General features: G+C 38.6%; 1 protein-coding gene across 1 annotated transcript in view; it reads right to left on the minus strand.

Moving 5' to 3' along the window:
• The window catches only part of EMB (embigin), a 43,149-nt gene extending 31,377 nt beyond the window's left edge, over positions 1-11,772 (minus strand). The window contains exons 1-2 of the mRNA XM_069492383.1: positions 11,483-11,772; positions 1,079-1,168 (exon numbers count right to left, since the gene is read on the minus strand). Of these exons, the coding sequence (XP_069348484.1) occupies positions 1,079-1,168; positions 11,483-11,594 (202 nt within the window). The 5' untranslated portion in view covers positions 11,595-11,772. The remainder of the gene's footprint in view (positions 1-1,078; positions 1,169-11,482) is intronic.
• Positions 11,773-14,952: the final 3,180 nt, after the last annotated feature.

Raw genomic sequence — 14,952 nt, forward strand, 5'->3', positions numbered from 1 at the left:
CTGCTGCCAACACTGCCAGGCTAGTTAAAGAATTTGCAAACTTAACGTCTCACAAAAGTCTCTCTCTTTCTCTCTCTCCCTCTTTTTTTTTTGGCCTCTGGCTTTGCATGGACAATAACATGAAAAATATTTCATCCTAACAAAGGCAACCAACAACTAGAACATGCCAAAAGTAAAAGAACAAGTAACAACATAGAAGTGTTGCAATTATTTTTTACAAAGTAAGAATGAACTCCATACATTGGAAAAGAGACATTTGGAAACAAACAAGGGCTGCAAAAAGTCATAAAACTGCTCCACCAAGAAACACAGTGCAAACATTCCATTGGCATCAGATTGGGAAATACACAGGCACACACACACGCAAACACACACACCTATTCATACTAAACAGAAGTGAAGAAACAGTTTATAAGCCTAGAGGACAGTTAAAAAGTAGACACATATTTGGAGAAAAGGTAATCACTGATTTAATAAACAGGTTTATAATATTTTAAATTCTAATTACATAATTTTACTTTTGTTACTATAACAGATTAATGACTCTTATGAATTGAAAAAGCTAAGATTACTTGGGAAACACTGAAATCCAAAATTGTGAAAGAAAAAGCAGAGCTCAGATTAATTTTGGAATTCTTTGCCTGTTTTTCCGTAGCACCATCATTGACTCATTTGATATCATCTTTAATTTCTCTGGCTAAAGGTTTTCCAGTAGGATACATGAATTCTCCTCTTGACATAGAGTGATGTTAATGGATGTACCAGCAGGAATTGATAAAACCGTAAGAGTATCTGCAAACCAAAATTCATCCTCTCTTCTCAGGTATCCCTCTTCTAGGGACCCCTTCTTAGCCCTAACATGTCTGGAATGACTTCCTCCTCTCTTTTCACCCAGAGCACAATGTCCTGACCACATTAGATTCTCATCATAGTATAACTATGTACAGTAAGGGTGTTTCTCCCACCAGACCATGAGCAGGGATTAGCACTTCACACGAAGCAAAAAGCAATGGCTTCGTTAAAAATTTTTAAAAAACCTTATTTTGGCATTGTAATATTTGAAACATGATATACTTACCAGTCAATGATATGTTATAACTCTCCATGGAAAGGTTATTGTATTTTACCGTCATCTCTTCTTGGACAGGTAGACTTGTAAAAGGTGAATCTGTAAGAGAAAGAACATGGGATTACACATTCTTACCAAGGCTAAATGACTATCTAAAAGCCCCTTTGCAACAGCTAAAATGTTATGGTATACTATGAATGAAAAACAGTGTTTTCAGGAAGTTCTAAATCTTATATGCTCCAAAGATATTCAGAAATATATAGTGCTGTTACATATGACAAAATTTCTGATTTTCTATGTCTTTCTTTTACCTAAAAATCTCTGATTTATAGCAGATGGCTTTTTAAAATAAAAACTTCCATTTTCTTATTCTACAATTATAATTGCTTTACAAAACATAAATGAACTGTAGACACTGAGGAATTAGACAAGAGTGCCAGAAAAGTGAAAGACATGAACAGGCAGAAAAGATAAGAGAACAAAGAGGAACGGGCACACTGCAACACAGGGCATGAAAAAAATCAAAATAGAAAGCATTGGACACTAGGGCGCACAGAGAAAATAGTTGCACGGTGAGTTTAGGCTGCTATTTGTTTTCCAGCTATGGTTACAGTGAGACAAATCCTCTAGGCACCTGAGTTTCCTCTTTCACTTGTCTCTCCTTTTGAAAACTTTCATCAAAGAAACAAAGTTTTCCATTTCCACCTCTGTCCCTCTTCTTAAAGCTTCTTTTTGTACACTGCCTACTGTTCCTTTGACTTTTGGGCCCCAGACTTTACCTCCCAGGAACACTACCCCAACTCTATCACACAAGTCAGAGAAGTGGGGAAAAAAGGCTCATTAATGTAAACTTGGCTGAATTCTTTAAATTTCCCATTCAATGTAAATTAAACCTGAGCCTTTTGTACTGTACTTTTTGTTTAAAAACTTTGCTCAGAAAATTATTCCTAGTGTAAGATTAGATTACCAGTTCTTTCTTTTCTTATACATACGAAAAATGTTATCAAAGTTGGTGATTGCTTTTGTTGCTTTAGCTTTATACACACCTTTTATGATATTGCCTAATAAAAAAATGTACCTAGCAGAATGTAACACTCCAATGGCTGTGTTCCAAAGGTCTAATCACCTCTCACCAGCTTTGAAAGTTGGAATGCACTTTTTCATAAAATAATCCTTTAATAATATACTTAAATCACACTACCCTCTGACACTGATTATATAGGGAAGTATGTTGTAAGTTTCTCCCTGGGCTATCTGGAATGCAAAAGCTTTCCTCCACCCACATCCAATATTCATTCATTCATTCATATTCATATTCTCCATCCCCTCCCACCTCTCTCTCTCTTTTTCCCACTCTCACTCTGAAACACACATATACAAACACATACACATCGCTAAAAAGGCTCCCATCAACATTATTTTCCTAATGAAAATTCCTTTTTCCATTCTTAGGGATAGCTCACTCAGAGGTTGTATTAAAGAGAACATATTTCAGAAAGATCACGGCAGATGCTATTCACTTATAGATAGAAAGCCAGGAAGGGATGGATGGGGAAGAAAGGGTTGTTTGATATCATCTGTTCTGTGAAGCTTGCAAAACATAAGCTTTGATACCTTTGCTTCTTTGCTAGGTAGTACTCCTTCCTTAGCCTAGCTCACTCAGAGCAGAATATAATCTTGAGGGTTCTTACCATACTATTTATCCCAGAAACAAGCCCATAATTCTTTTGAGATTATCCGTCATCATTTTTTATTATTCACACAATCTGTAACAATATGAGTGACATAGACTAAAAAAAAAAGCTTTCTATCATTCTTATTTCACTTAACTAAGTGAATATATAGAACACCTGATACATACTTGATGCTGACGAGAGCATGAAGCTGAGTAAACTTGGACCCTAAAGGGCTATGTGGATTGTAACAATAGGAGTTTAGGCTCACAAACTTGTGATCAAGAGTCATTAAAATTTCAGAGTAATAACCATTCATACGTCGCATTGACTATAACTAGCCTGTATATTTTATACAAGTTGGCACATAAGCTACAGTGTGAAGCCTGACCCTGGAGGTGGAATGAAGGTAAAGATAATGCCACGAAGATGAGCTCTGAAGCTGGGCCTATGTTCCCATCGCTGGTCACTAGGACCTGCTATGGACTGGCCCACTTGGAACTTGTATTAGAACAAGAAGAGAAAGTGGTTCTAAGCTTGGCTTGGGCAAAATCTAAGCTTACTGTAGTTGAAGGAATAGGAATGGAAGGAGAAAACAAGTTTCAGGAGGTAGGGAAGTCTGGGTCGTTTCAGAATATACTAGCTGTTGAGGCCATTTTCAATTGCCAGTTCACATATTAAAAATATAATCATTCATAAATCAGACACCACTTGTACCATACCTTTGTATTCTCTTTGAAGTATCTTGATCAGGTTCCAGTTTCCACTGAACAATCCCGAAATGCAAAAGAACATGTAACTGTGTTGATTTTTGCCTTGGGAAAAGTCCCTTGAAGAGACAATATACACAAATGCCTCTAGTGGGAAAGCAGGGCAGTCTACAGAAGGTGTTAGGATAGTAAGAGTGAGAATTCTTTGTTTAGGCAAGATACTTTTAACTAAAAAAGTGAGAATGTAAACCTTATTGCTTTCAGTTGGAGGATGGCTGGCAGGTGGCTGATTCGGCTTACGTTGGAGTTTAAAAGAAATTGGCAGGAGATTCAGGCAGATGTGGTCTGAATACTTCCCTGAAGGGATTAGACTGAGTTACAAAAAGAAGTATAAAATGGAGAGGCAGGAATTCTGGGTCCTAAACCAAGTTCTGTCACTGACTTTTTATTTGGGGTTTCAAAATACGACACACCCAGCTCGGGCTTTGACAACACATCTCCATTGAAAACCTCAGTTCATAGGGGGAAAAAAAGGAGGATCAGAAAAGTTGCATAACTATGAATGATGGTGCCAAGATTATAACATGCATTCATCAAGTTATCATACTCACCCCTGTCTTAATAATTGCTGAAAATTTTCCACCTGGCATTCTTTTACAGGTAGTGGCAAAAATGCTAACATAAAAGAGTAATGTCAAATAGTTGCTCCAGAGAGTAATGCAATTTTTTTTCTCTCTCTGCAGAGTAGATAAAGTATGAGAATTTTGCATCAAAGAAGTGAATAACATCCCCGATTTTCACCTATTATTGTTTCATGTGAAATAGCAAAATGGTCTCTACTTAGATGTTTTTCCCAAGTTACATTTTAAAATAGGTATTGCGAGAAGAGCTTATAATTTATGTTCAATTTATGTTCAAATAAAATAAACATGCTATAATTCCACTCAAAATATTAAGGTAATATTTTCACATATTTCATTTGGAGTCTTCATTTAATTGAAGTAAATTAAGAAGAAAAAAGAAGATAAGTAACACTAAAAAACTGCACTGGGTTTTAGGATTTGCTTTTATTTAAATCAGGAAATACATTTGACTATACCTCCAATTAAGAGTAAACATTCTATCTAAATCCTCCCCCTCCCTAAAATCTCTTCATTATATTTTAAAATCTTGGAAGTGTCTTGACTTCATTAAGAAAAATGTGTAAGAAGCAGATATTATTAAAATAAATAGCATTCTCTTTATTTCTCTCATCTATATATTGATTGCTATCAATATGCATAATTTATTTAATTTTTTTAAAAATCTTAATTTTAACATGCATATATATACAATTATAAATGTGCAACAGAATTACAGAAACACTGCAACTTAGGAATGAACAATATATACTATTTATAAAATGGAGGTTTAGAAATCAAAATATACTTCTTAATGAAAGCAGTATTATATACAACCACGACATGCCGTAACAAATTGTAAAAGCCATTTAAACCATGATATGGCTAAGCTATAGCATTAAATTATCTAATAACCAAGTAAAATATTGCCTATAAACAATACATTTAGAATTCTATTTCTGGATTCTAGGAATACAGCATTCCTACTTCCTGTCTTAGCTGCACTAAGAGAAAGAAAAGAAGAGGAATAAGGCTACTTTGAGTCCTGGAAATAATTCTTCAGAGAGAGTGCATCAAAAGAAGAAAGGTTTGTCAAGAAAATTCAAGTCATCCTGATGGGGGCAGACTTTCTAAGTCAGGGACAGATAACAGTAGATAGGGAACTCTAGATAATATACAAAATGGGAACTATTGGATAAGAAGGTCATTTATAGACAAGTTTTTCTTTTTAAAAAAAAAAAAAGTCTAATGATAAGCACCATATGTACTTTTTATTGTTAATACTAGCCTTGTAAAACTATTTTTTAAGACCTGATCATGGAGGAATAGAACTAAATTGATTTTTTCATTAAAATATATTTTGCAATAAAGTACATTTCAAAGTTCAGTGTGGAAATTCTGTTTCAAATCACCTCTACATAGGTCATACAATACTTTAACAGTAAATCTCATGCCAAATAAAACTCTAAAAGAAAAAGAAAAACGCTCAAAAGCTTAACTAAGATGTCTATTCTTTCTAAAGATGGTAAGATTTTTTAAATGTTCCACTTGCTAGGTTAGTCTTTGATAACACTTGGATTTTGTTCAGTGGTTCTCAACTTGGGGTGATTTTGCCCCAGAGGGGACATTTGGCAGGTGTTTGAAGGCATTTTGTTTGTCACAGCTGGGGGAAGGTCATTGCTTTTATTTAGTAGGTTGTATTTGTTTCCATAACAAATTACCACAAATTAAGAAATTACTACAAATTTGGTGGCAAAAATAATAGAAGTTTATTCATTCACATTTCTGGAGGCTGGAAGTCTGAAATCAAAGTCTCAGCAAGACCATACTCCCTATAAAGGTTCTAGGGAAGAATCCCTCTTTGCCTCTGCCTAGCATTTAGTAATTGCTGGCAATCATAGCTTATAGCTGCATCACTCCAATCCCTGCCTCTGTCTTCACAGGGTCATCTTCCTTCTGTGTGTGTCTGTATCACTATGTCCACATCTCCCTCGCCTTTCTTTTATAAAAACCACAGTCATTGTGATTACGGCTTACTTTCATCTACTATGACTTCATTTGAAGGTATTACATCTGCAAAGACCCTATTCCTAAATAAAGTCACTTTCACAAGTACCAAAGGTGAAGACTTAAACATATTTTAGGGGGATGAACAATTCACTCACTACATATGTACAGGTCAGGGTTACTGCTAAACATTTTATAGTAGCAGCCCCCACAACAAAGAATTACCCAGCCCAAAATGGCAATAATGCCAAGGTTGAAAAACCCTGATTTTGAATAGATATACATCCTCAACCCTGATTCTTCAACATGATAATTTTTAATAATCTTCAAATAGCCCTGTGGCCCTATGGTCATGTTATATGTAATTTAGGTGCAGATATTTTAAAGCATGAACACTTCTTGCTACCCTTCACTATCAACCACACCCTCCTCCCAAGGACCTATTTTTGAGGACTGGAAAGAGTGCTAAAATGCAAACCAGGAAACCAGTTATAGCTATTAGCCAGCTCACTGCTCTTGGCTATGTTATGAAAGCACTTTGGGTTTCAAGATCAATTAAATGAGATCTCTAAATTCCCTTTTAGGTCTTAGAACTGTATAACTGTAAGGCTATAAAAAGATTCTGGTTTGAAATTAGGAACACATTAGTTATGATAATCTTAATAACTTTAAAAATGCCAAAAAATGGTATTTTCAAAGAAAAGAATAACACCTTTTTAAAGATAACATCTACTGTTTCTATACCAACATCTGAGATATTTTGTTTTGCCTGAATACTGACAGTGTTTTATTAGGAGTAGAGAGTTTATTTTTAACAAAGTGTAGTAAGGTTTGTTCTTTTACATCAGTATGTATGTCATAAAGTTGTTTATTTCTAAGATTCACCTTATATTGTGAAATATATAAGGTCAGCTATATAAAATTAACTTCAAAAGATTACAATCTAGGACAAACAGCCTCAACACATATAACTTGTTTCTGTTCAAGGGTATACATTCCTTTGGAAAATGGTACCTAAGAACATAAACAGATGATCATTTCTCAGCTATTTTTTTAGTTTAACGCCTACCTTAACTCAAGCTTTCCCAGACAGAATGGAATTCTTTGTTTCTTTTCAAACAATCTCAAACTAACAGAAATGTTTCAAAATCAGGACATTTTTTTCCCTTGAACCACATGAGCATAAGTTGCTATCTTGATCACTCAAGCCTCTCTAGAATGTTACTGTATATTTCCTACAAAGGACGTTGCCCTACATCATCCCAATACTGCCATTAAAATCAGGAAATGAACATTTATGCAGCACCACTTCATCCTCAAACTCCATTGAAATTTCAACAAAAGTCCCTATATTTTGTAGCAAAAGGTTTTAGCTCAGAATGGCCTGTTGCCATTAGCTGCATGTTTCTCCAGTCTCTCCTGACTTTCATGACCTTGACGCTTCTGAAAATCCCAGGAGAGTTCCGTTGTAACATGATTAGATTCTGGGTACGCACATTTGGCAGGAATATCACAGAGGCAATGCTCTGTTCTTATTGTATTCTATCAGATGGCACACCATTTTTTTTTTTTTTTTGGTCTCTTTACCGATGATTTTCACTTTGATCATTTGATTAAAGTGGTGTCTACCAAGCTTTCCCACTGTAAAGTTACCCTTTTTTCCTTTGTATTAATAAGAACTTTGTGGGTAATTACTGTTACTATGAAACTGTAATACTTTGTGCTTCATCAAAATTTCCCATTGATTCATTTAATTAATTTATATCAGTATGTACTCATGAATCCATTTCTCCAAGAAGTCCTGATTTACTATTAGTAAAGAATGGTATCAGAATCCAAGATCTGGGTGCCAAGTATACTCACAGCTATTGGGAAATCACTGCTCCATCTCAGTGGACAGAAGTAAAAACACATGCATGCATATTCATACACACATTCAACATATATATAATGTATATAATATGCATGTGTATATATGATATGCATGACATATTTTCTATACACACATGCTTATATCTATGTATCTATATGACATAGATACATAGATATAGACACAGGTAAAGAGACAGTTAAAGTCATGAATGCATGAATGCACACTGATACTGGCAATTGCAATCCAATACCACAGGGTTCATTCTACTTACTCCACGGTCTTTATTTCCCTCTTGTCTAGTGAAAAACCTGGATTCTGGTATCCTTTTCAGATTTCTCATTTCATCAATCCCCCTGTATGTTACCAAATTTCCATCACTGCTGCCACACTTGTCCCCACAGAGATGTCCTCCCTCACTGCTCAGGCTCCAACCTCCTGCGCTGGTCTGCCCATCCTGCATGCTTTACCTGCACACCTTGACTGGGGTCAGACTGCATGTCTGGCTGCCCCTGCACAGATGCCCTTGTTACTTTGCTGAGCTCTGAGACCCTGTGCAAAGCTGCCCCTCTGCAGGAGCACCCACTTCAGTGTGCTCAGGCTCCAACACTCCACCATCCTTACTGGGCTTGGCCTCTGATACTTTGATCTGGGGCCTTTCAGGTAAGGATGCCTCCCTGCTCTCCCCCGCTCAATAGCTATAGGACCCATTCAGGGGAAGATGTGAGGGAAAAGGCAGAAAGGAGGAAAGGGGGTGAGGGTGACAGAAGACTAGGAAAAAGAGTCACCTGAACTAATTCTTAACAAATGTTTGAATAATGTAATTTTATTGTGATGATAAATTTAGGGTAAAAATTTTGACACATCAAAAACATCCTTATTAAAGGTAGGCCTATAGTTCATTTGTTCCTTTAAACAGTTTAAATCCTTTGAAAGAAAAACTGCTAGCATTTTCTTCTGAGATATGGACTAACAATGCCAGACACATGTGGGTGCTCAAATAACATTTGTTTCAAAAACTATTACTAGGCAGCTGCTGGAAGAAGCATATACTAGGGAAGGGAGTCGATCAAGGAAGCACAAAAGCAGGTCCTCCGGAAGTTAAAATGATCATTTCCAATGACTCCATGGCAGATATTTTTCTAAAGACAAATATGACCCATTCCCCCAATTTGTTCCATGTAACATTTATAATAATGATGTTTAAATATTCCAATTTGTGTAATATTTCTCCTTTACAAAAATATTTTACATTTCTGAAAAACCCTAAAAGAGTCAAGATGAGTCCTGTGCCTAACTTTATTCCAGGATTCAAATTGTGTCAGCACGTCCTCCAGCTCAAATCAAATGTTTAGATTCAAACACTGTGCTCTCTGTCAGTGGTTCCAAATTTTCACAGGCATACCCAATTAGCTCAGAGAGACAACTGAACATTGTGTGTAAGCATTGTGTTTAAGTAAACACCAGTTAGACTGACCAATGCCAAATTTCCTGCTCCACTGCTTAACTGAGTATGTAGACTTGGACAATTACTTAACTTAAGCCACAATTTCCTCATCTGAAAGGCAGGGATAATAAAAGCTAACTCACCGGGCTATAAACTGCATAGTGCAGTGCCTGGCACACAGTTGTCAAATAATAAATATGATAATTTATATTCATTTTTATTATGAAAATTTGCCTCAAGGTCTTAGGTTAACAGAACACCTATCTTCAAGTCTGTAGTTTAAAGTATCTGGATAAAAAATATCCAATAAACCTTACAATATCCTTTAGCAAAGAGGAAACTGCATTTCACAGAGAGCAATACAGTATCTAGAAAACAAGCTCAGGTTGCCTGACAATTTTTAATTCTGCCTTCAAATTAGAAGCTAACTTCATGGCTTTTATCTGACACACTATTCCATAATCTTAGCCTAAGTAGAGATAAAAGGACAGTTTTTACACCATATACAAACACAGACATTCCCTCTGCCTTTCATCCCATTTATTTACACTTTCATTTATTCCACTTTTATTTGTTTCCCACTTTTTTTCTCTTTAGAAATCTACTCTGGATATAAATTTAAACCAACAGAATAAGTATCTACCTAACAGCACAGGCTTTAGCCATATTTCAAAGCAATGGTTCTCCAACCTGGTTAGAATCACATGGGGAGCTGTGTAGACTCCTAATGTCCAGGCTGAATGCCAGGCCAAATGAACCACAGACATTGAGGACAGCATCCAGGTATCAGTATTTTTAAAGCTCTTTGGTAATTCTGATGTCTAGCCAAGTGGAAAACCAAAGTTCTAGGACTAACCCAGAATGCACTGGTTTTCAGATTGCAATCCTCTGAGGGGAATGGCAGGTGAATCGGGGATAAAAGAATCGGGGATACCTAGAGGTGGGGAAAAGGTACCGGACAATTCTTTACACGTGGTATGATGGAAAAGAAATGCGCGGCAAGGCAGTTTAGAAATTGACATTACCCAAAATGTTTTGTCCAAGTTGTTAACAACTGGGCCTTTTAAAAGGCATTTATAAAAACTAAATAGTCTTGCCTTTTGATTATCTTTCCTTCTTTATGGTATGTTTCAAAACATCTACATACTATAAGCTCATCAAAATAAATTCTAAGGAAAGATTGAAAACTCTGTGTAGAATAATGTCCGATTCTAGTTACTGACGGCCACTGTGCACCAACTTGAATGGCTGGTGTGTTCTATTACCCTCCCTGGCTGCTAACACTTAAGAAATTTACAACAAAGAAACACATATTAGAAGGTGAGTTAGATGGAATACTCTCAACAGAAAAAGTAATTACAAACAGGTGAAGCTAAAATGGCAAATTTGGTGTTGGCTCTGGTAATGTTTTGTACATAAATTCCTCAAAGTGTCTTAAACAAACAACAAAAGAAAAACAAGAAACAACCACAAAAAAAAACTTTGTTTTCAAAGACCATGGTGTAAAAAGAAGACACACACACACACACACACGTTATCCGGTAAGATGTGAGGGCTTTGGTTAGTTGATGGATTACAGGGTTTTTTTTTTTTTTTTTTTTTTCTCAAAACCAACCCACCTGCTAGGAAGAAAAAGAGTTTATACTTGGGCCTTACTATCCATTCCATTCAAATGAAGGGAGTAGGCCTTAAGGGATGTGGCTTCCAGAAATTGTGCCACATTACCCCAGGCCGAAGTCACGGGCTGGCCCCCGCACTCACCCACGCACCCTACCGCCCCGTTCCCAGGAGAAACCAGACCCTGCCCTACTACCAACGCCCAGACTCGCGGGGCGCTGTTCGCTCCAGACGCACCCCGAAGGGCGGAGGAGCGCGAGCCGCCCCAGCTCCCCGGTGCAGCTTAGGTAACCCAAGCGTAGCCAATGGGAGGCCGCCGCCGCCGCCTGCCACCCGCCCTCGCCAGCATCCCCGCGCCTCTCCCCTCCACCCGGCCCGGCGATGCCCTCCGCCCGCGGGGACCCGAGCCTCGCGCGCTCCTTCCCGCGCGCCCTCCGCCCTCCCCGCCCGGCCCTTGCACCCGTCCCACCTGGATCACTGCCGTCCGCCAGGCTCGGGCGCGCCGCGGCGAGGAGGCACAGGAAGGAGAGCAGCCCGGGCGTTGGCCCCCGGGGCCCCGGCAGGCCGGGGACGGCACGCATGGCGCTGGAGGGTCCGCCGCGGTTCTCCTGGAGGCTGCTCCCTCGGCCCGCTGCCGTCGGTGTCCCGAGTCCTTGTGAACACTCGCCGGTGGCCCAGAGCCTGCTGCCAGTCCCGGGGGCAGGACGCGCGAGAAAAGGCGGAGTGGGAGGGGCCCGGCTGCCAGCCCTGTTCCCCGGAGAGGCTCTCACCGCGCCCGGCCCTCCATCAATTATGCAGCCTGTTGCCGGCTCAGGCGCGCCCGGATGTGCGGTGCAACCTCCGGCCGCATCCTCTCGGGCCTCCGCCCTCTGGGCTCTGGGCAGGTCGGACAGGGAGCTTGCTAAAGTGGCCGCGCAGGTGATACCTAGCCCACCTCCTCAGGTAGAGGTTGTAGCCTTTGCAGTTCTTCTGAGGCGGGATTCACTTATTTACTTTGCTGGGACAGATGAAAAGATAAAGGCCACTTTCCTGCTCCCCTTCTCCCGCACATCTTTGGGCTTTCTTATTAAAAAGGCTTATTTTTGCGCTGGAGTGAGATTCTATCTAGCTGCCCCGACACACCCTGGACTAATCTTTTTTTGCTCTATCTACCCGTCACACATACCCTCTCTCCCAGTCGCTGAAGGCTTACCTGATTCTCTCCAGATTAAGGTTTCAGAGTCCCAAGGACCCACAGTGTGTCTGATTTTATTTTACTTTTGTTTGCTTAGCCTAACAGCTTTCCAGGAGCCACCCAGAGCTCAAGAAACAAAACCTAACAAAAGTGATACTGTGTAAACTGCACAAAGATGTGGACCTTTGTTAAATTCGAACATCATTTAAGATAATGCTGTCCTCTTACCCAGCAAGGCTTTTTCAATGCCCCGAACTAAATGAAATAAAACAACTAAAATCTAGTGCTTTATCTGGAAAGGGAGGAGGAATCTACATTGTAGCATAAAAACACATTGAGATTTGATGACTTTCCAGAATGTTATAACACATTAAAAAGATATTTTTAAAGTCTTTCTCATGAGCTTTGTTCTGTCCCCCTTTATTTTTTGAAAGTCAGCTTTGACATAAATTCAAAGTATATCAATGTCAAAGAACAGGATTGAAAAAATGTTAGATACAAATTTTGAAAATTGAACTGTTTAACAAGAACTATGCTTACTCCAGACAGCAAAGGTTAATTTTTAATTGGTATGCATTACTAAAATATTCCTCTGTTTCTGTTTTAGTATTATATGCACAAACTTGGAAAAGAATGTAGATTATTCGAATTGGTAGTGAGAGAACATGAGTGCTACAATTCATTCAACAATATTATCTCCCAAGTCCAGACACTGTGTTCAAAATAGGCTGGATGTACTGCAAAGAACTTGTGTACACGCCCCCCCCCACACACTAATTAATATAGAGAATTAATTATATGTGAACTACAAATCTAAAGAAAGCTTCTTCTCAGTCTGAAAATTATGGTTACGATGATTAAATCTTTTGAACAAAGCCTCATAAGAGGCCTTGAAGGGCTAAAACTTATTATATACTGTGAACGGCTCAGGGCTTGCTAAATCCAAATTGCCTAACTGATGGCTGCTTAAATCACGCCCCTGTCTTGCTACACTGCATCCTGTCTCAGAACTAACTGCAAACATTTCCCTATACGTAGGTAGAGTTTTAACAGTAAGCACTTCTCAGACCAAACAGAACTCTGATTGACCTTTCCCAATTAGTCCTATAAAATCCTTAGGCACAAATGCACCCTTCCTCGAATGAGCTGACCTTATTTAAAGAACAATTTTCTTTTCAGTTGAATCAGCCTGTTTATGAACAGGAAGAAGTGACTTGCCCAAATTGATGCTAATTCCCACTGTTGCTTTTGTTGTTAGAGCAAAACAGGTTGAGAAAGAAATATAATTCTTCTTTTGCTAACCATTTTAAAAGTCTTTTCACCATTTTTACTGTTCTATATTTAGATATTTGATTTTCTTTTCAGCCTTATTCACACTCCACTTTTTCAAATGCTCCATATCCTTTAAAACCAGCTTATCTATTAACTTCCCTGTGCAGGTGTTTCTGACCTTTCTGGTCCAAATTGGCCTTTCCCTTCATGATGAAATAAATATGGCCACAAACACTTTGACACTCTCCTTATCATAAGGTGTATTGAGGGGGAAGGAGGGTCTTATATCTTCTTCCCTTCGGTTGAGTGGGCTCTGTGACTCCTCTAACCTACTAAATATTGCTGAAGTAACACTGCCTGGGTTTCCAGCTCCAGACCACAAGATTTTCCACTTCCTTTCTCTTGAAACCATTGCTCTTAGAAGACAGCTGCTAGGTAAGAAGTACTACTATTCTACCCTGAAACCACCATGCTGTGAGAAGCCCAGCTACATGGAGGACCCTGTCAAAATAAAATCAGATCAAGTATTAATAAAAAAGAATATGAGAGTTTATTGTATATACATACAAAAGAACAGTTCACAAACTAGGAGACTTCAAATCAAAAGTGGTGAAGAAGATTGACTCACAAGAATTATACGTTATAAAGCATCAATGAGGAAGTGTATTGATCTCTGTTGCACTTGAATATTAAACATTTACACTCCTTTTAGGGCAAATAGAGCTGTATAAGCATATTTGTCTGTAGCTTATTGGTTCAATTTTATCATACTGACAAGCTAGAAAAGCTTAAATTTTATTTATGGTTAGAGCTCTCATTTCTGTAAAATCAAGATAGTTTAAGTTTCAGTTATATGGCTATGGTGGTGGACGTAGGGTTATACCCCAACTTGTGGTCTCGATTTTGACTATACTTTAATAATTCCCACCTTTTGGTCATTCTCTCAGTTGAACTGAGAGTGAGACCAGAATTAGATGTTACTGTCTGTCACTACATCTTGTTTCTCTCTTCGTGGTCATCTGAAGATGACAAACTAGGATTCCAGTAGGTTCTTCCAGTGATTCATATGCATGTCGTTTTTGTTGTTCCATCCTTATGGAGATCATTTGATAAGTCAGTGACTACTGACAAGCATTTAAGACTCTTGGAGAACATAAAGTACAGAGGAGATTATCGATATGATAATAGGAAGATGATACCAAGAGCTTGAAAAATACCCTGAAGCCAAGTCCCTAAAAGCCAATATTTAACCAACTAACTAGATCAATTGATTGTGCCTCCCTGATCTGGTGGAATATTTGGATCTAATCTTTCAGATCTCTACAGTTTGGGGCTACAATTCCTGACTTATTGACATAAAAACAGCATTTTTCTCTAATAAGAACACAGGCTCGGCCGGGCGCGGTGGCTCACGCCTGTAATCCTAGCACTCTGGGAGGCCGAGGCGGGTGGATCGCTCAAGGTCAGGAGTTCGAGACCAGCCTGAGCGAGAC

This window comes from Eulemur rufifrons, chromosome 17 (genome assembly GCF_041146395.1).
Source record: "Eulemur rufifrons isolate Redbay chromosome 17, OSU_ERuf_1, whole genome shotgun sequence".
Classification (NCBI taxonomy): Eukaryota; Metazoa; Chordata; class Mammalia; order Primates; family Lemuridae; genus Eulemur; species Eulemur rufifrons.